The sequence below is a fragment of the Narcine bancroftii genome, chromosome 12 (assembly GCF_036971445.1).
Source record: "Narcine bancroftii isolate sNarBan1 chromosome 12, sNarBan1.hap1, whole genome shotgun sequence".
Classification (NCBI taxonomy): Eukaryota; Metazoa; Chordata; class Chondrichthyes; order Torpediniformes; family Narcinidae; genus Narcine; species Narcine bancroftii.
The window spans coordinates 35,862,521-35,889,644 of record NC_091480.1 but is presented as its reverse complement, the minus strand read 5'-3'; the positions used below and the strand labels follow the sequence as shown (position 1 = coordinate 35,889,644).

The 27,124-nt window shown below is 40.3% G+C and overlaps 1 protein-coding gene across 4 annotated transcripts in view; it reads right to left on the bottom strand.

Annotated features, from left to right (window-relative positions):
• grifin (galectin-related inter-fiber protein) overlaps positions 1-27,124 on the bottom strand; it is a 108,568-nt gene that overhangs the window by 20,822 nt on the left and 60,622 nt on the right. For 3 of the 4 annotated variants that reach the window (XM_069906978.1, XM_069906977.1, XM_069906976.1), the window contains one exon: positions 2,633-2,700. In XM_069906978.1, the coding sequence (XP_069763079.1) occupies positions 2,633-2,700 (68 nt within the window). Of the gene's footprint in view, positions 1-2,632; positions 2,701-5,912; positions 6,025-27,124 lie in introns of all 4 variants that reach the window. The other variant, XM_069906975.1, reaches the window with a different exon arrangement.

Genomic DNA, 27,124 nt, shown 5'->3' with positions numbered 1-27,124 from the left:
TTCCAATCCCAGTTTGTTGGACAACAAGGCCAACATTTTCCATTTATTCCATGGTTATTCCCCTCAGAGGAAAAAGGTAGATCTCGAGGAGGTGGGTGTCAAACCTTTGCTTCTTTCCTGAAAGCAAAATAAAGTCTACAGACATATTGAGTCAAGCGACAACTGTAAATGAAAGTGAAAAGTCATACTTTATTAAAGAGAAGAGTTTGCATGGCTTTGTTGATTTTATAATTATATAAAAACACCAAATATTTCAGAAAAATAACATTTAAGTTTAACAGTCTAGTAAATATTGGCCGTTTATTTGAGAACTGCATTTAAATCAATTTTAACTACTTAATAAACAAAATATGCTTCAGCAAAGACAATTGATATGCAGAGTAAATGGTCCGTGTTGTTTTCCCCAGGTAAGAACCATGCAGAATACAAACATGATGGCTAAACCATCAAAATGATTGAGGATACCCTTACATATGGAATTTAAACAGACCCACACACGCATTCTCCCACATCCACACACCTTTCCTACTCTAAAATGTCCCTTGTATTGTGGCAGTTGTGTTCTCTTTAAGAAATCCATCCAAAGGGCTACGCTGAACTATATGACTTTAAATATTAATGGAATACATAACCAAATTAAAAGGAAGAAACTACTAAATTTAAATGAATAAATGTATTCCATTAGAAAGAATAACATATAGGTTAAGAAATAATATTGAAATATTCGAACAAGTGTAGGAGCCTTACATTAAATACAATAGCGAAAACCTACCGGGGACAAACATTACCTAAGTTGATGGAAGGAGAAGGAAAGAAAAGAATGGACTCTGTAGAATTTCTGGTGTATTTTTGTTGAATGACAACATTGTCTGACTGGCTTAATGCAACCTAGATTGTATACCTAAAATGGATGAGGGGGAGGGGTGGGGGGGTGGCTTGGGAGGAGGGGGGGGGAGAAAAAGTCACTGTATATGTGTGAAAAAGAAATAGTGTATATCATGGCTAATGTGATTTATGGTGTGAAAAATAAAAAATTTAAAAAAAAAGAAATCCATCCTAAAATTAGTCTAGTTGAACTTCAAAATGAAGCGTCTTTTTTCCTGAGACTCTCAGCCTTATTTGTAATCATGAGGAATGTTTTGCGAAGGTCACTATCAGTGATCTGGAAGGTTATTCATGATCACCTGTTCCTTACCATGCACCACTGTTGTCAAGTGTTGGCAACACTAGGGATAGATGGGATCAAAACAAAAACTGGATGTTGACATGAGCCGATATTATGAAATGACTGTGATCTCTGACTCAGTGATAGCACATTTTGGATGCAAAATATGGATCGCAGCCCCACTTGATGAGTATAAAATCTCAGCTGACTTTCCTGGGGCAGTTCTGAAGGACATCTACACTACTGGATGTGCCTTGTTTCTAATGAGAAATTAAGGATTTGCCACCCATTTTTGGAGTGATGATTAAGACCCCATCACATTGTTGTTTATGTAAATTTAAATGTAGACATACAACACAGTAACAGGCCCTCTTGACTCACAAGCCCATGCCGCCCCAATTAACCTACAACCCCTGGTACATTTCAAAGGGTGGGGTGAAACTGGAGCACCAGGAGGAAACCCTTGCCTCACAGGAAACTTGACAGAAATAAATTAGCTGGTCATAATGAAATTGCTATTTTTCAGTGTACTTATTATGCTATATTTTCTGTGTTCAATATCTCATTTGGGGCATGGCACTGTGATTCATCGTAAATTACACTTAAATAAGTGCTATTTTTCTTTCTATAGTAAATAGAATACACACAGCTATTTTAAAAATCACATTTCCAGACAAAACATGAATTCACATTTATTTTCCATGTGTGTGAACTTTTAAGCTTTCTGATGAGGCAGAGAGAAAGATATACTTCTCTAGGAAAAGGTTGATGGTCCAAAAGAATACACTACACCAAGGTTTTGAATATAGAATATACCGGAAAGACTTAGCAGATCAGGCAGATTCATTGGAAAGAGAAACAAAGTTAAAGTTTCGGGCCAAATAGCCTTGACCTTGCACCTGTAATATTAGCTCAGTTTCACTTTCCACACATGCTGCCTGGCTTGCTGAGTGCTTTTATCTCGGATGTCCGACAGTTTCAATTTTCTTTATACCAAGGTGTTCAGGTCAGGCATGTCACTTGAGGGACCACCTTTAAATCCAGTAGAACTTACCTTAATGTCCTAGTCTGCACCCATGGGTGCACATTATTAGTCAAGCAATGTTTATTTAATGTTCAAGTTTTAAACCATGCTAGAGCAGTCTTCAAGGAGGTCACCTATGATTCTGCTCCGCTTAAAGTGCATTCACATTTGTTTTGTTTTCTCCTGTCACATAGATTTCCTTTCTTCATTAGTTTTCAGATACTTACGAACAGTTCACAATAAGTTCTCAATCATTTCTGCTTTGGGTGATAATGATTTAACTCAGACATGCAAGAGGAAATGATTTGTATCTTGGAATGCATCTCACAATGTTTCTCATCCAACAATGCATGAAGAGGCAAAATGCTTTGGAACACCACACATTTTTGACTCTGTCAGCATTTCGTTTCTGCAGCAAAACATATTAAAACCTTCATACTCACCCTTAAGGCCATCAAGTTTGCTCTGTTCGAGTCGTGCACTGGGGACTCTCGATTCGCATCAATCCCGGCTAGAAAGCAGATATACAACAGGACTGAGACCACGTGAGCTCCGATTAGTTGCCTGACAAAGCAAATGGAGATAAATGCAAAGCACACGAAAGCTCTGCTTATCCATGGCTGTAATTCAAATGACAACATCTCATTATAGAGGTGGTGGATAGAAATGACTGCGCTTCAGAACAGCTCTTCTTGCCTTCAGTGTTCTAAGGGTAGTCTGATACCTTTAAAAAATATAGAGATAAAAATAATTCATCAACTTCGTTGGCCCCAAGGAGAAAATAGCTTTGTTTCAAACTAGTTTTGTGGCGTAAATGGGGGGCGAGAGCTTTCAACATTCATTTCTTAGACTGCACTCTGAATTCTCAGAACTCAAACGCAACCCGTTGGTTCATGATACGCACATAGACCCATAAAATTATACAAAACTACGTATCCTTGTGCAGCCTGTTCTACCTACCAGCCATCCAACTGCAATCAATAACTTGTGATGATTTTTGGTTAAAGTGACAGCAGATTAATATTGTTACTGAGAATGCATCAATCAAACCTGATGCTTTCTTGGCTTGTATTCGTGCAAGCAAGGTGTATCTACAGCATTCATTGGATGATAATCAGGGAGATTGACCTAGGTATCATTAAAGCATTGACTTCAGACATCCGAGTTGAGAAATGCCAACTCAGCACAGATCAGGAAATGAAACCCAACGTCTTTCATGTTTGCATCACTCAGGTTTGCTTTGAATAGTTCATTACCAAGCGAGCCATGAAAAGAACTTATCTATTTTTTAAACTAATAGCTTCCTGTATGCACTCGCCATGATTGATTGTTACACGACTCTGCTCAAGAGGGCAGTGTTGACTCTTAATTTATTTTATCGACCACAGCATAGGTGTTTGTCCTGTGACAGCAACGGGATGAATTTAATCAAAGCTGCAGTCATGCTGTGTGAGCTCTTTGCCTGACCCATTGTTGATTTTTTTTCCCCCTGAGGGATATTTTATTGTCCAAATGTCTGTTCACATTATCCACTATGCAGATTTGGTTTTGCTGAACATTACACACGAGTGCTTCACTATAATGTCATTGCTTGTGTATCAAATTCTTGCTAAAGCCTGATATTTGTAACAGTTGGCAACCACAAATTCCAAACAGTGGTGTTCTATACTGATTTTCATTCATTCTTACAGAAGATGCTGGAATGATATGGCTTCGACCGACATTTCTGACTGTCTCTTTACGTCAGCACAGCCAAACTCAAATCAATGTATTAACGTCTGTTCAAGGATCCACAGAGAGGTGATATTCTGTTCCTTTACTAGTTACTGAGTTAAATAGCTTACTACATTTCTGAGATTGGATACCTGATTTTAGTTGCAAGATCAAGTAAGAACGCTTCCTATTTTATCTCTGCTTTCATGCTCCGGATCATAAAATGTATCAGAATGTAAGGGGGCCATTCAGCCCATCCTGCCAATGCCAGGTTTAAGAAAGCTCTATCCAGTTCTTCCTATTCTGTTACATTTCATCTTTGCTCCACCCATTTCTCTAATGTTTTACTGTCACGGAAATCATTTAATCTGATTATCACCAGGTAGTGTAACTGGGACAAATGCATTGATATGAGAATTGACATTCCTATGGATTCTAATCCATAAGCTAATTTGACAGGGGTATGGGAACCAGAGTGATAGGGAAAAGGGTAGGGAAGATAAAGTAATGGCCAGGAAAATTAAAATAGGAAAAGTAATGTTGGGAGGAGAAAGTAAAAAATCAGATGGTGCAGTAAGTTTTCGGGTCAATGAGAGTGTTAAGAAAATTACAAAGAAAAATAGTGGGCAGAAAAATCAAAAGAAAAGGTTACAGAAGTCACTAGATATTAAAAGGACAAAGAGCATGAGGGCACTTTATCTGAATGCCTGCAGTATTAGAAATAAGGTTAGTGAACTTGAGGCGCAAATCGGTACCCATGCCTATGATTTGGTAGCCATCACGGAAACACGGCTACAAGGTGACCCTAATTGGGAATTAAACTTTCAAGGGTATCAGGTGGGGCAAAGAGATAGACAGGATAGTAAGGGAGGTGGAGTTGCACTCTTAATCAAAGATGAGCTCCAGACAGTAGTGAGGAATGATATAAGATCTAAAGAGCATAATGTTGAGTCCATTTGGGTAGAGATAAAGAATAACAAAGGGAAAAAATTATTGGTGGGTGTTATCTATCGCCCACCATATAACAATAGTTTAGAGGCACAGGAAATACATAGAGAGATAAGTGAGGCATGTAATAATGATATGGCAGTAGTCATGGGGGACTTTAACTTCCACATAGATTGGGAAAATCAAGTTGGTCGTGGGTGTCTGGAAGAGGATTTCATAGAATGCATCCGCGATAGCCTTCTTGAGCAGCATGTTAAGGAACCCACAAGAGAAAATGCTCTCCTGGATCTAGTGTTGTGCAATGAGATAGGTAGAGTAAATGATGTAATAGTCAGAGATCATCTGGGAAATAGCGATCATAGTATGATTGAATTTCTCATTCAGATGGAAGGGGAAATAGTTCGATCTAAAACTAATATATTATGCTTAAACAGGGGTGACTACCATAGGATGAGGGAGGAATTGGGCAGAGTGGACTGGGAGCATAGGCTAATTGATGAAACAGTTGAGGAACAGTGGAAGATTTTCAAAGAAATATTTTGTAATGCTCACAAAAATATATTCCGGTCAGGAAAAACGGAAGCAAGGGAGGGAAAAATCAACCGTGGTTAACAAAGGAAATAAAGAAGAGTATAAAATTGAAGGCGCAGGTGTACAAAGCTGCAAAGAGCAGTAGGAAACTGGAAGATTGGGAAAACTTTAAGAGACAACAAGGGGTTACAAAGCGGGTAACAAGAAATGGGAAAAAGGATTATGAAAGTAAATTGGCACAAAATATAAAGACAGAAAGCAAACAATGTTATAAATATATAAAACGGAAGAGGGTGGCCAGAGTTAACATAGGACCCTTGGAGGATAAGAAAGGAAAACTGGTAGCAAAACATGAGGAAATGGCCAAGGCATTAAACAAATATTTTGTGCCAGTCTTCACGGTGGAAGACATGTCCAGCATGCCCAAGTGCGGAGTTAAGGATGCGAATGTTGGGGAGGGCCTTGATAAAATAGTTGTTACAAAGGAAGTAGTGATGGAGAAACTAATGGGACTAAAGCCAGACAAATTACCTCGTCGTGATGATATGCATCCAAGGGTTCTGAAGGAAATGGCAGAAGTTATAGTTGATGCATTGGTGGTCATATACCAAAATTCTTTGGATTCTGGGCAGGTCCCGGCAGACTGGAAGACAGCAAATGTCACACCACTTTTTAAGAAGGGATGTAGGCAGAAGACTGGAAATTATCAGCCAATTAGCTTGACATCTGTGGTTGGAAAAATGCTTGAAGCCGTCATTAAAGATGAAATAGTGAAACTTTTGGAACGTAAGGGTTCAATCAGGCAGACGCAGCATGGTTTTAGAAAGGGAAGATCTTGTTTGACAAACTTGTTAGGATTCTTTGAGGATATAATGGATGCGATGGATAGAGGGGAACAGGTTGATGATGTATATTTGGATTTCCAGAAAGCGTTTGATAAGGTGCCGCACAAGAGACTTATCAGTAAGTTACAAGAAAGTGAAGTCCGGGGAAGTATATTGGCCTGGATTGAAAATTGGTTGTCTGACGGGAGGCAGAGAGTCGGGATAAATGGGAGTTTTTCGGGTTGGCAGAGAGTGGTAAGTGGGGTGCCGCAGGGGTCAGTGTTAGGCCCACAACTGTTCATCATTTACATTGATGACTTGGAGGAGGGGACAAAATGTGGTGTAGCCAAGTTTGCGGATGACACCAAATTGAGTGGAAGAGCAAATTGTAATGAGGATGTGGAGAGTCTGCAGAGGGATATAGTTAAGCTGGATGAGTGGGCAAAGGTCTGGCAGATGGAGTACAATGTTAGTAAGTGTGAGGTTATCCACTTTGGCAAGAAAAATAAAAGAGCTGAATATTATTTAAAGGGTGAAAAACTACAGCATGCTGTTGTGCAGAGGGACTTGGGAGTGCATGTGCATGAATCGCAAAAAGTTAGGTTGCAGGTGCAGCAGGTTATTAAGAAGGCAAATGGAATGTTGGCCTTCATCGCTAGAGGAATTGAATTCAGGAGTAGGGAGGTAATGTTGCAACTGTATAAGGTATTGGTGAGACCGCACTTGGAGTACTGTGTCCAGTTCTGGTCTCCATATTTGAGGAAGGATATACTGGCTTTGGAGACGGTCCAGAGGAGGTTTACTAGGTTGATCCCTGGGATGAAGGGGTTGACTTATAATGAAAGATTAAATCATCTAGGATTGTATTCGCTCGAGTTCAGAAGAATGAGAGGAGATCTTATAGAAACATATAGGATTATGAAGGGTATGGATAGGATAGATGTAGGAAGGTTTTTTGAGCTGGCCGGGGAAACTAAAACGAGAGGACACAGTCTCAAGATTCGGGGGAGTAGATTTAGGACAGAGATGAGGAAAAATAGTTTTTCCCAGAGAGTAGTGAATATTTGGAATTCTCTAACCAGGGAAGTGGTTGAGGCTGCCTCATTAAACATATTTAAAATTCGGTTAGATAAATTTTTACATGATAGAGGAATTAGGGGATATGGGGAGAAGGCAGGTAGGTGGAGTTAGGTCATAAATTAGATCAGCCATGATCGTATTGAATGGCGGAGCAGGCTTGATGGGCCATTTTTGGCCTACTCCTGTTCCTACTTCCTATGTTCCTATGTTCCTATCAATTCATCTTTGGAATATGAATTTGAATCCAGTTCAGGCTGATAGGACAGAATATTGTTGTTGAGTCTAAACTAAGTGTGTCCGGCAATATCATTTTCACAAATGGTCATGACTGGACTTTGAACTTTGATTGCAATATTTAGAGGAGAGTTAGTTTGATACACTGGAGTAATGATGCACTCCATACAAATTGCACTATAATTATTTTCACATGTGGACTACTCACCCTAAACATCAGAAATAAAATAATTTGGGGTCTAAGTTCTGAAGGTGGGGGGCAGCATGGTAGCTGATATCAGTGTTGTTTCTGATATTCTACCACAGCTGTGTTCTCTATGTGCACTTTCACACCAAAACCTTTTGTCTCTATTATATCCCACCAATACAAGGATTGGAGAGAGTGGAGGACATGTGAAATGTGGGTGCACGCACGTGTGTGTGTGTGTGTGTGTGTGTGTGTGTGTGTGTGTGTGTGTGTGTGTGTGTGTGTGTGTGTGTGTGTGTGTGTGTGTGTGTGTGTGTGTGTATGTGTGTGTGTGTGTGTGTGTGTTATCAAATAAATTGCAGGAAAGTTTGAGGAGATGGTTGAAGAAGGACCTTTGGGAGGAGATTGGGGGGGATGAGGGCAGGGAGTGGAAAATCTTACAGAATTGGGGAAGATTGAAAAGGGTAATCACTACTCAGGAACTGACTGGTGTCTAGTGAGTTAATAGGTTTGAAGCTGGTGAGATGGTTGATGAAAAGTTTGGGGAGGGAATTATGAAAGATCAGAAATCTGATAAAGTATCATGGATACTGGGAGAAAGATCAGCGGGGATATAGTGACTGGAATAATAAGGATGTGAACAGTGACTGGAGATCGATCGATTTTGGAATGCAGGTCTGGGCTAAAGGAACTTGGGGACAACCTCAGATGCCTACCTATAGCCCAGGTATGCAGTGTCCTTTAACTAATGCTGTATTAGCCTCATCTCTGGTTAAGATTAACTCTTTCTTTTGAGATCCACACCCTTCATATTTGCATAACTGAAGATCTTTCAAATGATGTCAGTTGTGTGTGGTTACAGCTCCTGTCACTGGGCAATGGCAGCCACCAGATGACCCAGATTGAATTTCCATTAGTGTACAATTCATGCACAAAGTACCCGGGTGCGGCTTTTTTAATTTAGACATAAAAGGCCTTCCTGGCCCACAAGCCCATGCCACCCAAAAACCCCAATTTATCTACAATCCGCGATCAGATTGAAGGATGGGAGGAAACTGGAGGAAACCCACGCAGACACGGGGAGAACATACAAACTCCTTATAGAAGGTGCCAGATTTGAACCCTGGTTGCTGTGTAATAAAACTGCTCCAACCGCTAAGCTAAATGTGCCATTTTAATCAGGTTTCAACTTGCATAAACTTGAAAACGCTTCTTTGCATCTTTCTCACTGCAGTTCCATTAAATTATGAAATAATTAGGACATTCATTCTGAAGTCCATGTATTTACAAATGTCTCTGGATCAGCTGTCGGTCAGCAGAACATGGGTTGATTTTCTTGCAGAGTTGGACTGATCGCTATTTTCATTCTCTCTTCCTGCCCATCCCTGTTTGGCGGCAGTACAATGTTTTATCTGTCATCTCATCTGAGATCAGGCTATTGAAAGCAAATATAAGGCTGGGTGACACGGTTCACCTGGCGTAACACAACCCTATTACAGCACCTGTAGCTTGGCTTCAAATCCAGCACTGTCGGAAAGGAGTTCGTGCATTCTCCCCGTCACCTGTGCGGGTTTTTTTTCCCATGCACTCCGGTTTTCTGTGACCCTCCCCTTGGTAGGTTAATTGGGTTTAATTGGGCTGCACAGGGTTCAATAGCCGGAATTGGCTTCTACTGTGTTGTAAATGAATTTAAATTTGATTTTAATCGAGTTGATAGATGCAGTGCCACTCGTAACTTCATTGGAATTACTATGCGGCGTGCTCACAATTCACTTATTCCAAATGACAGCTTTTCTTTTTTTCTTTCTTTGGCTTGGCTTCACGGACGAAGATTTATGGAGGGGGTAAAAGTCCACGTCAGCTGCAGGCTCGTTTGTGGCTGACAAGTCCGATGCGGGACAGGCAGACGCGGTTGCAGCGGCTGCAGGGGAAAATTGGTTGGTTGGGGTTGGGTGTTGGGTTTTTCCTCCTTTGCCTTTTGTCAGTGAGGTGGGCTCAAATGACAGCTTAACCTTACCGTAACTCTACCAAAAGCCAACAGATGTGTGTTCAATTTACATTAATACAGAGAGAAGGAGGATTGAAGCAGATAAGCACAGTGCAGGATAAAAATCAGTGGAGAGAGAACATTTTTAGGTTGGTATATATTGCATCCAGGTTTGCAAATAGTGAAGGACATTTTTAATTTATGGTGGTGGTTTCTACAAACACATTGATCGATGTATCAGTAGATAATACTTGGAAATAATTATTTTCGGATGTAAGTTTAACTTACATGAATATATAGAAAGCTGCAGATTAAGTAATATATCAGCTGGAGTGCTTGGTAGTACAGCAAGTGAGAAATCAAGAAAATCAACCATCCATCAAGTTAACCTGGAAAAATGATTTTGTAAATAAAGGAATGTTAAAGGCATAAAAATAAAAAAAATGACAGCCTTCGTTTATTTTGTGCAACTGTTTCAGGTGGGGATTGTCTTCTTGATAGATCACATCCAATAAGAGATTTTGCAGAGAAGCAAGATCAATCAAAGTTCTTTTTCAGTTCCTGAGATGTTGCTCACTTTTCAGTTTGTGCAGATCAAGGAATGATTAAGTGATATCCTACCCTGAATCTTGTATTTTAAATTGAATCTTCTGTTGATAGGACACCAAATTATAGGCTTGAAATCAAGGCGAGAGACCATGGACTAAAAGGGGCTGGTACCCAAATAGATTAAACGGGGTGTGCAGGTCATGCCGGATTTGATCTCTGGTCACTGGTGCTGTAATAGTGTGGCACTACCACTGTGCTAACCGTATGGCTCATAGTAAGTGGGCAGGGACTGCTGAACATTCGGATACTGAAGATGAGAGCGATAAAATTAGCTTTCGAAAAACACTAGTTGAGTCCATTTCAGAGCTTCTATAATTGGAAAGATGATGTTTTAGAGACGGCGGAGAAGTGAATCCTGAAATCAGGAATGACATTTCTTCATTGTCATGTAATAACACATTAAAAATGTACCACACTCAACAGGATATACTTTCACTTTTTTCCACCATAAGGCAAACAAAGAGTGGCCATAATAATTGGTCAGGGCTCCCAACTATAGGAGAAGGAGAAGCAAAGGAGAATCCCTTCACAGGCACTGAGTGTTCATGGATTTGCCTCTTCAGCTCCTCAGACTCCTGTTCGATTCATTGGCATTCCGATCAAAACCTCCAGCATGACCAGGGAGCCCTCAATCCCAAAGCCCTTCCAGAGTCCCTCTTGCCCTCTTGAATCCCCACTCTGACACCCAGTTCCCATGAGCCAGTATACAACTGCCCACAGCCCTTGCAGGTCCCCTATATTGGCAGCCCACAGCCCTTGCAGGTCCCCTATGTTGGCAGACTGAAGAAACTGAAGTTATTCTCCTTTATTGTAAGGAAGTTGGAAGGGAATTCGGAAGAAGAATTTAAACTCATGAAGGACTCCACACATCCCGCAGGTAAACCATTCCCCCTTCTGCCATCTGCACTCAGGCCCTTATGTCCAGAGTGGGAAACAACTTTTTCCCCCAAGCCATCAGGCTCCTGAACTCCCAGTACAGATGTGGTTAGTGTACCGTGGACGTTCAGTGTATACATCTTAATACCTTAATATTTTAATGTGTTAACTGCTTTCCTAACTTACATCTATGTAAATATGCTCCGTGGTCCTGGAGAAATGCTATCTCGTCCTACCATGCGAGAATGGTATGAACAATAAATAAAGTTGACTTGACTTGAAAAAAAAATACATAGGGAAAAACTCAACAGTGGAGAACTATGGAACAAATAATAAAGTTGGTTGGCAAAAAAAAATACAGAGACATAAGGATAAATGCTTTTACAAAGTTAGTGATTCGGGATTGGAATGTAGATATGATTGTATTGTTCTAATGGGAGCTGGATAAATATCTAAAAATAAGGAATTTTCCAGGCACTAGGGAGAGGTAGGGAGTGGTACGAGCTATGACTGTTCTTCCAACTTGACAGGTCAGTGCGACAAGAGAAAAAAATTCTGAGATAGGGTTTAGACCAGTGGTTTTCAAACTGCCCCCCTAAACTCACGTTCCACCTTAAATAATCCCTATGCCATAAGTGCTCTGTGATTAGTAAGGGATTGCTTAAGGTGGTGTGTGAGAGGGAAGGGAAGATTGAGAACCGCTGCTCTAGACCCAATTGTTACTGAAATATTTTGCTTGAGAAAAATTGTCATTGACCCATTTCCTTTGGAGTTATGAAACCGTGCACATAATGAGTCAATGAGGTATGATTAAAACAGTGGTTTTTCAAACCTTTTCTTTCCACCCACGTACCACCTTAAGCAATCCCTTACTAATCACAGAGCACCTAAGGCAAAAAGGTAGAATATAAGTTGAAGGGGGCAGTTTGAAAACCACTGGTTTCGTGCAAAAGTTGGATGGGGGTCAGAATTGTGAGGGATGGTGGTGTCATGATCAACTGCCGGGGTGGGGGGGAGCTCTGATGGGTCAGGTTTCAATTGATTGTGGAGCTTGAAATAATGATGTCGTTTTGTTGGGGGTGGGGTGGGGGAGGAGAGGTCAGCCATGCAATCAGGTCAAGGTTTGATGATTGTTGAGGGGTTCCAAAAAGATCCTTTTAAAGAATAAATAAAGGAGGCAGCACAGTTGTGGGCCTGGTCTGTCAGCTTGCTTTAAAGCACACTAGAGTGAAAGTCGGCTTCTGAATGCATAGGCCAGGCTATGTCCACAGTCCTCTTGAAAATACATTTCCAAGTATGATCTACTGATACCACAATCTTAAATTAAATCTGTAAATAAAGAATTAGAATATGCATCAGAAGCCATGGGACATCTGCATGACTGGGAACAGGGCCATGCTAAAGTACAAAGGAGGCCAGGCCTCTCTGGAGGTCTTCAAAGAACTTGGAGAGTATAAAGAGCTGGATCTCACTGGGTAATTTCTGGGGCTATGTGGGGAATTTCAGTGCATGCAGCTTCTTGGACTTCCAGCTAGATTAGGATGCAGGAATACATCAATCACTCCCCTCTGCTCGATGAGAAATACAATGGACAAGTTATGGTCTTGTTGAAGTTCCTTGCATTACTCTGGAGCAATGTTTCTCAACCATTTTTACCCTTGTGGAACACTTGAAATAGTTTTCATGTCTCAGGGAACCCCTGCATAATAATTATTGTATACCATTATTAATATCTATCTCTTTCATATATGGTAAACATTATATTTTTTTTAGATAATTTGTTTAAGGAAGAAGTGATCCTTTTTTTTGTCAAATTTATTGGCAATGCCAAAAAAATCATACTGCTCATTTATGAGACCGCACACCGAGGTTTTCATTTTAAATAATAAGAGGTTGAAGCCTTTATTATAATAACCAAGGATTTTCCAACAATATGCCGTCCGTGTATAGTAAAATTACAAATGTAAAATTAAACAAAAATTACTCAAAAATGCATTCGCCTATTTATCACTGTTTCGCGCGGATCCCCTAGCGACCTCTTGCGGAACCCAAGGGTTCCGGGGAACCCTGGTTGAGAAACACTGCTCATCTCTCTGACCATGCACTAGATTAGACTCCACTAATTTCTATTGAGGTTGTAGGCCTAAGGATTGAGAAATAGAATGAAGCGTCATCACTGTAAAACCATGAAATTAATGCAGAGCGCTCTTCTGACTGTGCACTGTGAATTTACTGAAAGATTCTTTGCAGAGACGGAGTATCAATGTGAATGACCATTTCCGTTTTTTTGGCCATCTAGACATGGCTGGATATGTAATTTGTTGCCGTTATTCTACGAAAAGCTAGAGGAGTATGTAAATCTGTCCTGTTTCAAATTCTGTTAATATTAATGCAATAACTTCATCACTATTAGGAACATCAAAATAATTAGTCGACATGCAAGAAATGGCGAGACAAACTCTATTTAGATGAATTACTAGAAGACAGTCGAAAATAGATTGGTTAACTTGTCAGAGACAGCTTTGATGTTTGTCACAATGAATACAGACAGAGGCATGCTTGTTCTATCAACATTCCCCTATTAGAACTCATTTTTCACAAATGATATGAAGGCTTCTTTTGGCATAGTGCCCTGATTGGAAAATCTTCTCCAACATTATTAAGTGGGTAGGCAGCTATTTCTGGTTTAGCTCAATGGTAAAAGGCAGACTGCTGACCTTACAGAATGTTACATCAGTTAACAGCATTGCATGTGGTGAAATTCCAGTGTGAAAGAAGCTAAGGCGATCTGGCCCATTGACCCTGCTCTTCCATTTAATAAGATTATAGTTGATCTGGCCATGGACTCAGCTCCATCTACCTGCCTTTTCCCCATAACCCTTAATTCCCCATCTATACAAAAGTCTATCTAACTGTGCCTTAAATATATTTAATGAGGCAGCCTCTTCCTGAGGCAGAGAATTCTGCAGATTCATTACTCTTTAAGAAAAGCATTCCTCCTTATCTCCATCCTAAATTTATCTCCCCGAGTCTTGAAGCTATGTTTCCCTGTTTCTAGTCTTGTCTACCTGTGGAAATAACTTACCTACCTCCATCTTATCTATTCACTTCAAACTTTTATGCATTTCTATAATATCCTGAGCCTTCATCGAAGGAGAACAGGGGAGACAACAACTACAGTTTGAAGGGTCAGAAATGGTGACAGACGGAGAGACATGATTGCCCACGCCGAATGGCAAGGCACCTGAATGACTGATAATATCCCCCCTCATCCTTCTAAACATCAATGACTATAATCCCAACTATAGTCACTGTTTGCATGATACAGCAAAACCCCTGGTATCTGGCACCTATGAAAGTTAATAGATGCCGGATAAATGAGTTTTCCTGTTGCTTGAGACTGTGTGTTCCATGAATGTTGAGGTGCACCAATTTTATACCTGCTTATTTTACCCATTTATTTTCCACATTTTTTTTTGCCAGTTGCTTGAGGTTGTGGTTGCATGAATTCTGGATTACCAGGATTTTATTGTCATCTGAGCTTCTATTTTTCCTTCCAAAATGGGATGACTGCATTTACCAACATTCTACTCAATCTGCCAGGTCCTTGCCCACTCAGTTAACATGAGCAGTGCGGAAGAACTAAGAGATCTTGGGATCTGTGTCCATAAGGCACTCAAAGGGGCTGCAAAGGTTGGTAATGTCATTAAGTATGAAGTGATGGCCGCATTAACTGTCGGATTGAGTTCAAGAGCTGTGAAGTAATGTTGCAGCGACATGACCTTAGACCCCAGTTGGAATATTGCGTTCAGTTCTGGTCACTTCACCACAGGAAGGATGTGGATGCAATAGACATGGTGCAGAAGAGATTTACAAGGATGCTTCCTGGATTGGAGAGTATGCCTTATGAGGAAAGGTCTTTTCTCCTTTGAGCAACAGAGGATGAGGGGTGATCTGATAGAGGTGTACAAGAAGATAAGAAGCATTGACCATGCGGGTGGCCAGTGGCTTTTTAGAATGTCAGAGCTAAGTTCTTCACACAGAGTATGATGGGTGCATGAATACATTACCAACAACGGTGATGGAGGGCAATTCTAGGCAGTTGTTAGAATAGGTTTCAATACTGTGAGCTGAAGGGCCTGGACTATGCTGTAGATTTCTGTGCACTCCGTTATATCTATGTCTCTCAGCAAACTCTCTGCGTCATCTGCACAATTTGATTTTCCACTCAATTTAGTGTCATTACCAAATGTAAATATGCTACACTCAGTCCCCTCTTCCAAATTATTAATGTACATAGTGAATAGTTGCAGGTCCAGCACCCACCCCACAGAATTGGTTGCCAACCTGAGATATACCATTTATCTTAACTCTCTGACTTCTATTGATCAAACAATCCTCTATCCGTGCCAATACATTATTCCCAACTCCAAGCATCCTTTTTCTTATATGCAATACCTTATCAGTCTTTATGCAGCACCTTATCAAATGACTTCTAGAAATCCAAGTACATGACACCAACCCATTCCCCTCTGTCCACTGCACTTGATATCGAGTATCCTCAAAGAACTCGGGAAAATTTGTCAAACACAACCTGCTCTGTCTGAATCCGTGGGATGCTGGGGAATGCCAATAAAGATCTTAAGCCAATCTTCTTTTCTTTCCAGATATTGGACTTCATACCGTGACATTTTATTTCCATTCCTTTATTTATATTACTAAATTAAAAAGAAGAATGATTTCCCTCCAAGAACCCCAGTTGGATATCTTGACTGGAATGGTGGACCTCCTGAAGATCTTACAATTCATGATCACCAAGAAAATAGAGATTTTTTTTTTCTCTGAAACATTCTGATTGGGGAACAATGTGATTGCAAAACAACTTCTGCAAATTAGGTAATTAACCATCTAGTACAATAGTTCTCACCCTTTATCTTTCCACTCACATACCACCTTAAGTATTCCCTATGCCATCAGTGCTCTGTAATTAGTAAGGAATTGCTTAAGGTGGGATGTGCGTGGTTGAAAAAGGTTGAGAACCACTGATCTAGTATTTTGATTGAAGTTTGAATTGATTATTTCAAAAGAATGTTCAATCTTGCAATATTTTTTTTGCCATCATCCAGTTAACCTGTGAAATATATGAAGTAATATTGCTCAAAGCCAAGTCACCCATCACCCTCTCCAAACTATTCCATCATCATTTTACTGCATCAAAGCAAATAATTCTGTGGAAAGCAAGTTGTGAGGTGTTGTTTAGTATATTGATGATTGCGTCTCAGAGATGTAAATCAAGATGAAATATGGAATTTAGGCTAGACAGTAAATATATTGATTCTATTCTAGTCATCTCTAGGGAATGAAAAAGTCTTTGTTACAAATACCTTATGCTCCCACACTATTCTCAAGTCAAGTCAAGTCACCTTTATTTATCGTTCATTCCATACTCACATGATAAAGATGAGATAGCATTTCTCCAGGACTAAATATATACATAAATATAAGTTAGAATAGAAGTTACAATCATTGAAATATTAAAATGTATACCGTAAAAGTTCATGGTACACTATCCACATATGTTCTGGGAATTCAGGAGCCTGATGGCTTGAGGGAAAAAAAATGTTCCCCAATCTGCATGTAAGAACCCAAGTGTTACAGTACCTCTGACTAGATGGCAGAAGGGAGATCAGTTTAGATGAGGGGTGTATGCAGTCCTTCAGAATGTTCATTGCCTTTTGCCTGCGTGTCCTTCATGGTACGAAGAGAGCTCCCAATGATCTTTTCCGCTGACTTCACTATCCTCTGCAGGGTCTTGCGGTCCAAAGTGGTACAACTTCCAAACCAGGTGGTGATGCATTTGCACAGGATGCTCTCAATGCATCCTCTGTAGATGGATGGTCGGGGATGAACTTTCCTCAGCCTGTTCCAATATTAACCTTAGAAGGAGTACTGATGGCAGGAGCAAGGATTTCCAGGCAGGTAAGACAGGAGAGGAATTTCAGGTGAAATGGCTTTGAAACTCATGTTGGGATCCAATTCTAGCCTATGTAGTGTCCAGGTATCACAACTTTACTGATTGCCCAATTATTTTTAGAAAAATCATGGATTATTTGCTATTCCTGGGTAAGGTGTGGGACCAATCCTAAGACAAAGGGACTGTCACCCCACATTGCATTTTCCACTCTTTTCAAACATGTATAATGTACCTCGCGGCAATAATTAAATTGTAATCTCCCTAGAGTCTGTGGGTGGGAGGAATCAACCTTGGGTCTAAGAGCTGTTGTTTGCTTTTCTGACATTGTCGTCCACGTTAATACCCATAAGATTTTTGTCCACTGGTTTATGTGGCTTGTGAGACTAAATGATGAGCCAGCTATTTTTTGTTGATTACAAAATCATTGCTGTGCTCCCATTTCATAATTCTTCTCTAGCTTTTCTCAGCCTTGATATCACATTTTTTATAAATTTCCACTCTTTTCATGTGGAGCCACAGAAGACTGAAAGCCCAGCTCGAGAAGATGGTCGAAATGTACAACTTCAATAACATTTGTGACTGAATTAGTGCATGTTGGCGTAAGTGTGTGCAAAAATGGAAATCCTGTATTTATGCAGCACTTTTTGACAATCTCAGCTTGCTCCATATGTTTTATTCTGGACAAAATACTTCTGAAGTGTGGTCATGGAGAAACATTGCATCTGAAAGGCAGTGTTATCTGTCAGTGCCACACTGTCTTCCTATTGTACCAGGAGTGTCAGCCAAGATTATCTGGGTCAAGTTTCTGGAATGGAAGCCATATATATGCACAATCTTCTTATTCAGAAACCTAATACTTTAAGAGTAAGAAAGATTCCAGTGAAAAGTGAAGCAGAAGGGCTGTAATGACCGGTAGTCACAAATTTGGAGGGGTATGTCCATGTCAGCTGCAGGGTCATTGGTGACTGACAAGTCCAATGAGGGACAGGCAGGCACGGTTGCAGCGGTTGCAGGGGAAAATTGGTTGGTTGGGGTTGGGTGTTGGGTTTTTCCTCCTTTGCCTTTTGTCAGTGAGGTGGGCTCTGCGGTCTTCTTCAAAGGAGGTTGCTGCCCGCCGAACTGTGAGGCGCCAAGATGCACGGTTTGAGGCGATATCAGCCCACTGGCGGTGGTCAATGTGGCAGGCACCAAGAGATTTCTTTAAGCAGTCCTTGTACCTCTTCTTTGGTGCAACTCTGTCACGGTGGCCAGTGGAGAGCTCATCATATAACACGATCTTGGGAAGGCGATGGTCCTCCATTCTGGAGACGTGACCCTCCCAGAATCACAGTGTGGCTTTCGCACAGAGGAACTACTTACATGGTCTTTGCCCTCAGACAGCTCTAAGAAAAGTGCAGAGAACAAAACAAAGGACTCTACATCATCTTTGTTGACCTCACCAAAGCCTTTGACACCGTGAGCAGGAAAGGGCTTTGGCAAATACTAGAGTGCTTCGGATGGCCCCCCCCCCCCAAGTTCCTCAACATGGTTATCCAACTGCACGAAAACCAACAAGGTCAGGTCAGATACATAATAACTGGAAAATGGGACAAGAGAAGGTTGTTTGAATGTAGGAAGTCCAGAGGAGTTTGTGTTAAACCTGAACAACCTTTTTTCTAAACTTGTCAGATGGTTAAAATGTAATGAGTACTTTGTGCCTCAGGTAATAAAATGTATTTTTTTTCCTGAAAAGCAGATGTAGGGAAGGCACGATATAGGTAAGGTCATGAGATGTTGTCTTTTCAACAAGATGTATGTTTCACAATCCTTGACCTAGTTAACATGGAGAACAAAGCAAGTCATTTAGCCAATCTGTCTCACTGCTTGAGAACTCCATGGGCAAAATGGCTCATACAGGTTGTGAAACCAAAAAAAACCAAAATGAGTCATTGGCTTCCCCTTGACTTAGTGCATATCTTTGTTTCCTCTAGATTTAACTTCTAACTCTGCACTGGCCTGTTTCCACCACTCAATCATGGCATTTTTTGAAAGAAGGATATCCATGGTGTCTTGATGAATATTTATTCCTCAATCAACATCAAATTAATAAATGATCTCGTCTTCATAATTTGCTCTTTGTGTGAGCTTTTGTGTAAGTTAGATACTGCATTTATTTTTTGCATTGCAACAAACAACTTCAATGGTTGTAATGGCTGAGGGGTGAAAAAGTCATGACATAAATGCAAGTTTTAAATTAAACTGCTTCTGACCAATGACAGAATACAAAAAAGAACTTCCTAAAACAAAGACAGGATGGAAATGCTGCCTTTGGTAAAATAACATTGAAGATAGGAGAATTAAAATAGAATGAATTTATATTCTAGTTTCCAGATTTAACCGTGTTTGCTATTTTCACCATCCTTGTACAATTTCCATTTCCTCTCGATCCCTGTGGAATTATCCTATTTCAATAAATGAATAATAACACAAATGTCACAAGTTTTTGTCATAAATGTCAATCCCACAAATAGCAAGGTCATCAATGAAAGATGGTAGAAGCAAGAAAATGTATTTAAAAAAAAGTCTGCAGGGATATAAAATTAATGTATAAAGAGAACAATTTATAAAATCAGTCCAAACAAATAAACACTCAATTATATTTCCAAAATAGCATGAATTTCTCATACTTGGAGATTTATCATGGAAGGAAAGAAAATTATGATTTATAGTCTTGCTCTAACCCTCTGTCAAAATCCATTCACCCTCGAGGGGCTGCAAAGCGAACAGGCAGCTGCACTGATGACCCTGGAGACTTGCAAATATTTTAAATATTGCCCTTCTTCTTAAACATTTAAAAGGAATGTGTTTTTTTTTGGTAAACTGGGAAATTATAGTGGAGTAAGGGATTGCAGCCCCAACAGCCTTTATCCCAACCTGTTGTAATGTTTCTACTACATACTTGTCATCCCAAAGTAAAACACAACCACATAAAGCCATTAATTAGGGAAAGATCAAATGATCCATCCACCGTATCCCACGCTGTCGTCACATGCTCTGCATCAGGTCGAGAGTGCTCCTGCACATTAACGGTGATGTATGCTGTTGATCAAAAATCCAAGACAAGTAAGGAAAATTACAGTCTGGAAAAAAATACTCTCACGTGCTGAGAAGCAACGTGGACCATGATTTTGTGCCAAGTATCTTATTCAATGCATTTTTCAGCTTAAGTATAACTAGGCCTAATGCTGGTCCTGCCCACATGCAACGTCCAAATTAAACCTTAGCAGCTATTTGGACTTCACCAGCTTATCAACTTTCTACTTTATTAACCTGCAGATTGATTTTGCTAAACTCTTGGCCCAGGCCATTAAAGTAGGTGATCCCTGTGGAACATCATAGATAACTGGTCATTAATCACTACTTAATATCTACTGGCCTACAGCTGGCCTCTGGCCCACATCGTGTGGTTGATACTTCACTGTCTCATCAGTTCAAGAGAAACTATGCATGGACAATTAATGGCAGCATTACCAGTGACATTTACATTCCCAATATGAAAATCAAAATACATTAAGGAGCCACTATCAATTGGGCTACGACTATCCAATGCTGAATACTGTGGAGATGGGATTTATAACATTTTTTTAAATGTAAATTTAGATACACAGCAGGGTAACAGGCTCTTCCAGCCCATAAGCCCCTGTCACCCAATTAATCTACAACCCCCCCGTAAGATTTGAAGGGTGTGAGGAAACTGGAGCACCTGGTGGAAACCCATGCAGATGCAGGGAGAATGTACAAACTCCTTACAGATAGCATCGGATATGAACCTGGGTCGCTGAATCTATGATAGCGTTGTGCTAACTGCTGGCAGCAAACAAGGCATTAAAAATAGAAACTGCTCAACATTTTCAACAGATCATGCCGTTACTTCTCATCTATATGCTAAAAGCATATGATCTCATCTCTGTCCACCTAGACCCAGAATCAAGTGGTTGCTTTGTTTGAAGTTTCAATTCAAAAATCATGAGTAATCAAAAAGGTGATGTATTCTTTGACCAGCAGGCCTTTTTTGTATACACAAGTGACTTTGGTTTTCAATGAACCACTACTGTGATTCTATGGCATGTTTTACAGCTTTTACTGAACAATGAATCTGCAGACAAATGGTCTCTGATATCTGCCAAGCTGCCATCTCAAATGGTTCTCTGAAGGGGTAATTGTGTTTGTCTGTCTTTCCGTGTCCAAACCCAAAAAGTCCCTGACTAATACACACACACACACACACACACACACACATATATACAGACACACATATATATACAGACACACATCTAAAACCTAAAGATTAATATTAGCACAAATCTGTCACAGTACTGTGTTTTGATTCTTTAATCAATACCAAACCCAGATAGAAAATTATTCCCAACACCATCCTTTCTACTTTTGATAATCTCTTCTGTAGAATCTTATCAAATGCATTCTGAAAGATCAAGTACATCCCACTAATGCTTATCTGGTTTTTTGGTTATTAACTTAAAAACTCAGTTTTGTTAAACATAATTTCTTGGCTATTAATCTATGTTGATTCCACTTGTTACTTTTTAAATGGACTGTTATCATTTCTTTAATAATCCTATGTATTTTCTCTTTCTGTTATCAGGCTACTTGGTCTTTTAATAACATTCATTAATTCATATCACTCTTGTGACCCTATGATATCCCTTTTATAAACAACTATTGATTTAGATCAATGATTTGGTTTAAAATTGATAGAATTAGACTGAATTGTTTTTACCAAATTAGATCTCACATTTACCTCTGGCATAAACTAGAACATGTCAAATGTTATCAAATTTCAGTGTACTTTACAAAGTTTTTTCAGTGCTGCAGGGAAGAAAGATAATGCAATTAGTTGAAATCCAGCATCACAAAGTAGGATTCACTTTGCATTATCGTCAACGCACACCAATGCACATTCTGTCCAGTTAGATTAATTATTTTTTTAAATTAAAATTTAAATTTAGATATACAGCACTGTAACAGGGCATTTCGGTCCATAAGTCCGTGCCGCCAAATTTACACCTAATTAACCTTCACCCCAGCACGTTTTGAATGGTGGAAGGAAACCGGAGTCCCCGGAGAAAACCCACGCAGACATGGGGAGAATCAACAAACTTCTTACAGACAGGGCGGGATTCAAACCCTGGTCCCGATCGCTGGCGCTGTAAAGGAGTTTGGCTAACCCGCCCTACATATCGGTTTTCAATGCACCTCATTCAAAATGTAAATGTCTTTTCAATTCCATTAGATACAGTTAAGAGCTTTATTATAGGGACGGCACAGTTAGTGTAGCAATTAGTGCAATGCTCTAACAGTGCCGGTGGACCAGGTTCGAATGTGAGGAGTTTGTATGTTCTCTCTGTGTCTGCAGGTGCTTCGGTTTCCTCCCAGCATCCAAAATGTACAGGTGTTGAGAGTTAATTAGATGTAATTGGGCAGCATGGGTTTAAATGGGCGGAATCGATTTCTACCGTGTGGTAAATAAAAAATATATAAATCCACCATTCAACAATGTTTGAAATATCAGTAAATATCCAGTGTATTTTAACTTACAAAGGTATAATTTACGGAATGAAATTGCTGCATGTTGATCTGTGAAGGGTTTTTGATATCAGGCACTGATTTTTATGCACTTGGGGAATTTCAAGCTTGATAGGCAAGTTGAAATCTCAGTCGGCTCCCCCTGGTGGATACATCTCTCTCCTGGTTTCAGAGATGCACTTTTCCAGTTGGTTATTTGGCACACAAAGACCCAGATAATACTGAGACCCTTTAACCAGACTGGACTTTTCAATTCCCCTTTGCTCCCATGCTTATTGGTTTGCATTTATGAATTTTAAAACAATTTAATTTAGACGTACAGCTCCGTAACAAGTCACTTTGGCCCACAAGTCTGTGCCGCCCAATTTACACCCCATTAACCTACACCCCTGGTACATTTTGAATGATGGGAGGAAACTGGAACCCCCAGAGAAAACCCCCGCAGACACAGGGAGAACATGCTGTTACAAACTGCACGTAACGAGCAGCAATAGACGATAAAACAAGACAGTGTTTAATTTTAAAACACTCATTTTATTTCTAACTCTTAAACTATTGTCTTAACTTTTAAACTATCGTTAACGCTAAATCGATCCCCAGCTAAGCACAGATGTCTAGATCCAGAAAGATACTTCAAAGTTCACTATTTTAAATTCATTGTTGAAGCGTAGGTCTTTGAAATTTGAGGCCCCACATTAATGTTGAACTGATGGGAAGACCAGAGTTGTGGCTGCTACAGACTCACGAATTGACCTTGTGTGGCCTCTGAAGAAAAGTCCATCCACATGAGCTGTTGTCATAACAGTCCTGTTCCTTTTGTAGGCGAGATTCAAGCAGTCAAAACCCTGGCTCCGGCCTCTCCAAGTGACTTCCACTGTTAGTCACACTCAAAATGAAGCACTTTGCTTCCCAAAAGACACTCCTGGCACAGGTCAATCCACTGAAAAAGCCCAGTCAATCACAGAGCAGGCTTTGCTCTGAATTCCACAAAAATTTTGGCCACAAGAGCTGCTTCAAAAAAGCTGTTTTCTTATCAGGAGTCAGAATGGTTCTCCCTTGGAAAATCACAATGTCTTTGCAAATGTATCGAATTTGGACTGTGACAAATCTTCCCTCCGTTCTTTCAATGTATTGAATTGTCGCTGGGCTGTGACTTGTGATGGTTCTTGTGTGGAATGTTAAATGTTGACTGTGGCCATTCAGTCCCTCCTGTCTATACTAATCTTTACAGTGATAATCCCATTTTACTAAAATGGGATATCATAATAGTATTAACTCCTTACAGACAGTGCAGGACTTAAACCCCAGTCTGGTCCTGATCACTGGCACTGAAAAGGCATTGCACTAACCATTACTCCAACCATGCTGCCTTGAAGCAAGGCATTCTGGCCCAGAGGAATCCAGCCTTGATGGGGAAGCCTTACACAATGCTGGGAAAGCCATGCAGCAAAGCTGGACCCTCACCCCAAGGTGTGCTGTCTATCAAGGCTGTCAAGCTTGGGGATTGTTCCTGACATCCTGAGGCATTCTAAACTGTTGAATGTGAAATATATAACTAAAACTAATAACTAATCTTTGTAAAGAATAACATTATTGAAACAATTGAACATTACAGAAAACAGAAATCTCTGCAGTGTTCTCTTCCCTAAAATCTCCACTGAAATGATTGGGCAGCACTCCAGGTCTCTAACTGATTTCTCGGTGTAGTTGCTGGGGAATGTCTGTCAGTTTCTACTCAGCTGTTGTATTCTATTGCAAAGGATAAGGGTCCCAATGGATCCACTGGCACATTTTTTGTCATAGCTTTAGAGCTTCCATGTACAAAAACAATGCTCCAAAGTCCCGAACTCGCTTGTTTTCACTGTTGTAAGCTCCTGCCATCCTTCACAGATTTGACCTGAGATTTGAGCCATGGACCTAATATTTAAAGATTGATATTCACAACCTCCCACTAATCCCTAAGTTTTGGGACTAGTTTAAATCAACATAACCTTTCAAATTAACCTCACCATGGAACCATATTGAACATTACAACACAGAAATGGGCCTCTTCGGCCTTTTTAGTCTGTGCCGAGCAGTTTTTTTACCTAGTTCCACTGACCTGCACCCAGTCCACAGCCTTCCATATCTCTCCCATCCATGTATCAGTCCAAATTTCTCTTAAATGTTAAAATTGAGCTCGTTCCACACTCCCAATGTCCTCTGGTTTGTACCTCACCTATCATCAGTGGAAAAAGCCTATCTACCTTTACTTTGTCTAACCCCCTCATAATTTTAAATGCCTCTATCAAATCTCCCCTCATTCTTCTATGCTCCAGGGAACAAAGTCCTAACCTGTTTAACCTTTCCCTGTAACTCAGTTCCTGAAGTCCGGGAAAAATCTTTCCTGTAGTTAGGTGACCAAAACAGCACACAATACTCCAAATTTGACCTCACCCATGTCCTATAGAATGGTAACATATCCCAACTCCAGGATTCAATACATTGATTTATGAATGCCAATATGCCAAAAGCTTTTTTTACATCCCTGTCCACTTGTGATGCCACTTTCAGGGAATTATAAATCGGTATTCCTAGATCCCTCTGTTCTTCTGCACTCATCAGGGCCTGACCATTCACCGTGTACACCCTTTGATGGTTTGTCCTTCCAAAATGTAACACCTCACACTTACCTGCTTTAAATTCCATCTGCCACTTTTCAGCCCATTTTTTCAGTTGGTCCAGATCCCTGTGCAAACTTTGGAAAACCTTCTTCGCTGCCCACAACACCTCCAATCTTAGTGTCATCTGCAAACTTGCTGATCCAATTTATCACATTATCATCCAGGTCATTGATATAGATGACAAACAACAATGGTCACTGAGGCACGCCACTAGTCACAGGCCTCCAGTCTGAGAAGCCATCATCATCCATCACTACTCTCAGGCTTCCCCCGTCCAGTCATTGTCGAATACAGTTCACTACTTCACCATGAATACCTAGCATCTGAACCTTCCTGACTAACCTTCCACGTAGACAACATCCACAGCCTTTCCTTCATCAACTTTCCTGGTAACCTCCTCAAAAAACTTTATAATATTAGTTAAACATGACTTACCATGCACAGATACGTTGATGATCCCAAATCCATGGATAGTCCAATTAATTATATTTGATCTCTTAGAACACATTTCCAATAATCTATCTGTTTCTGACGACAGGATCACCAGCCTATAATGTCTAGGGTTACTTTTGGAGCCTTTTTAAATCATGGAACAATGCAAGCTACCATCCAATCCTCTGACACCACACTTGTTTTAAATATTTCTGCCAGAGCCCCTGCCATTTCTACACTAGCCTCTGGCAAGCTCCAAGGGAATAACTTGTCAGGCCCTGGGGATTTATCCACCCTTATTGGCTTTAAGATAACAAGCACTTCCTCCTCTTTAATCTTTGTAGGTTCCAATACTTCGCTGCCTCTTTTCTTTGTTTCCCACGACTCTGTGCCTTTTTTCCTGAATTAATACTAAAAAACCCATTTAAGACCTCTTCCATCTCTTTTAGCTCCATACAAAGCTGCCCACTCTGACCAATTTTGTCCCTTACTATCCTTTTGCTCTTAATATACCTGTAGTATCCCTTAGTATTTTCCTTCACATTGTCTAGCAAAGCAACCTCCTGATTCCTTTCTTGAGGTATATCTTGTATTTTTTTTAATGCCAGCTGTTCCATCCGGTTTATCAACCTTTGTGAAGAAAGCACACCAGTACCTCTACTTCCTCAGGAGTTTGTGGACGTTTGGTAAAACTTAGTAAACGTCCATAGATGTATGGTGGAAAGCGTGCTGATTGGCTGCATCACGGCGTGATATGGGGGCACCAATACCTCTGAGCAGAAAGCCCTGCAAAAGTACATCACAGGCAAAACTCTCCCCACCATCAAGAAAATATTCAAGGAACGCTGCTGTCGGAGAGCAGTAGCAATCATCAAGGATCCACACTACCCAGAACATGCTCTGTTCTCAAGAGCACGAAACCGGGCTTGCACAAATCAAGGGAACGGTGGGAGACGGAGTTGGGGAAAAGGATTCAAGAACAATAATGGTCAAAGCTGTGCTCTGATAAATATGACATCATTTATTAATGTCAGATATAGATTGGTCCAATACAATTTTATGCACCATTTATATCTTACACCACAAAAATTACCCAGTTTAAAATCTGAAATTCTGCACTTATGTTTTAGGTAAGGTATAGAGATTGGAGAAACACACAAAGATCAGCGTGGACAGAGCCGTTGTCATACCATGCTCCTGTTTGGCTCCGAATCATGGGTCCTCTACCGGCATCACCCACGGCTCCTAGAACGCTTCCATCAGTGATGTCTCCGCTCCATCCTCAACATTCATT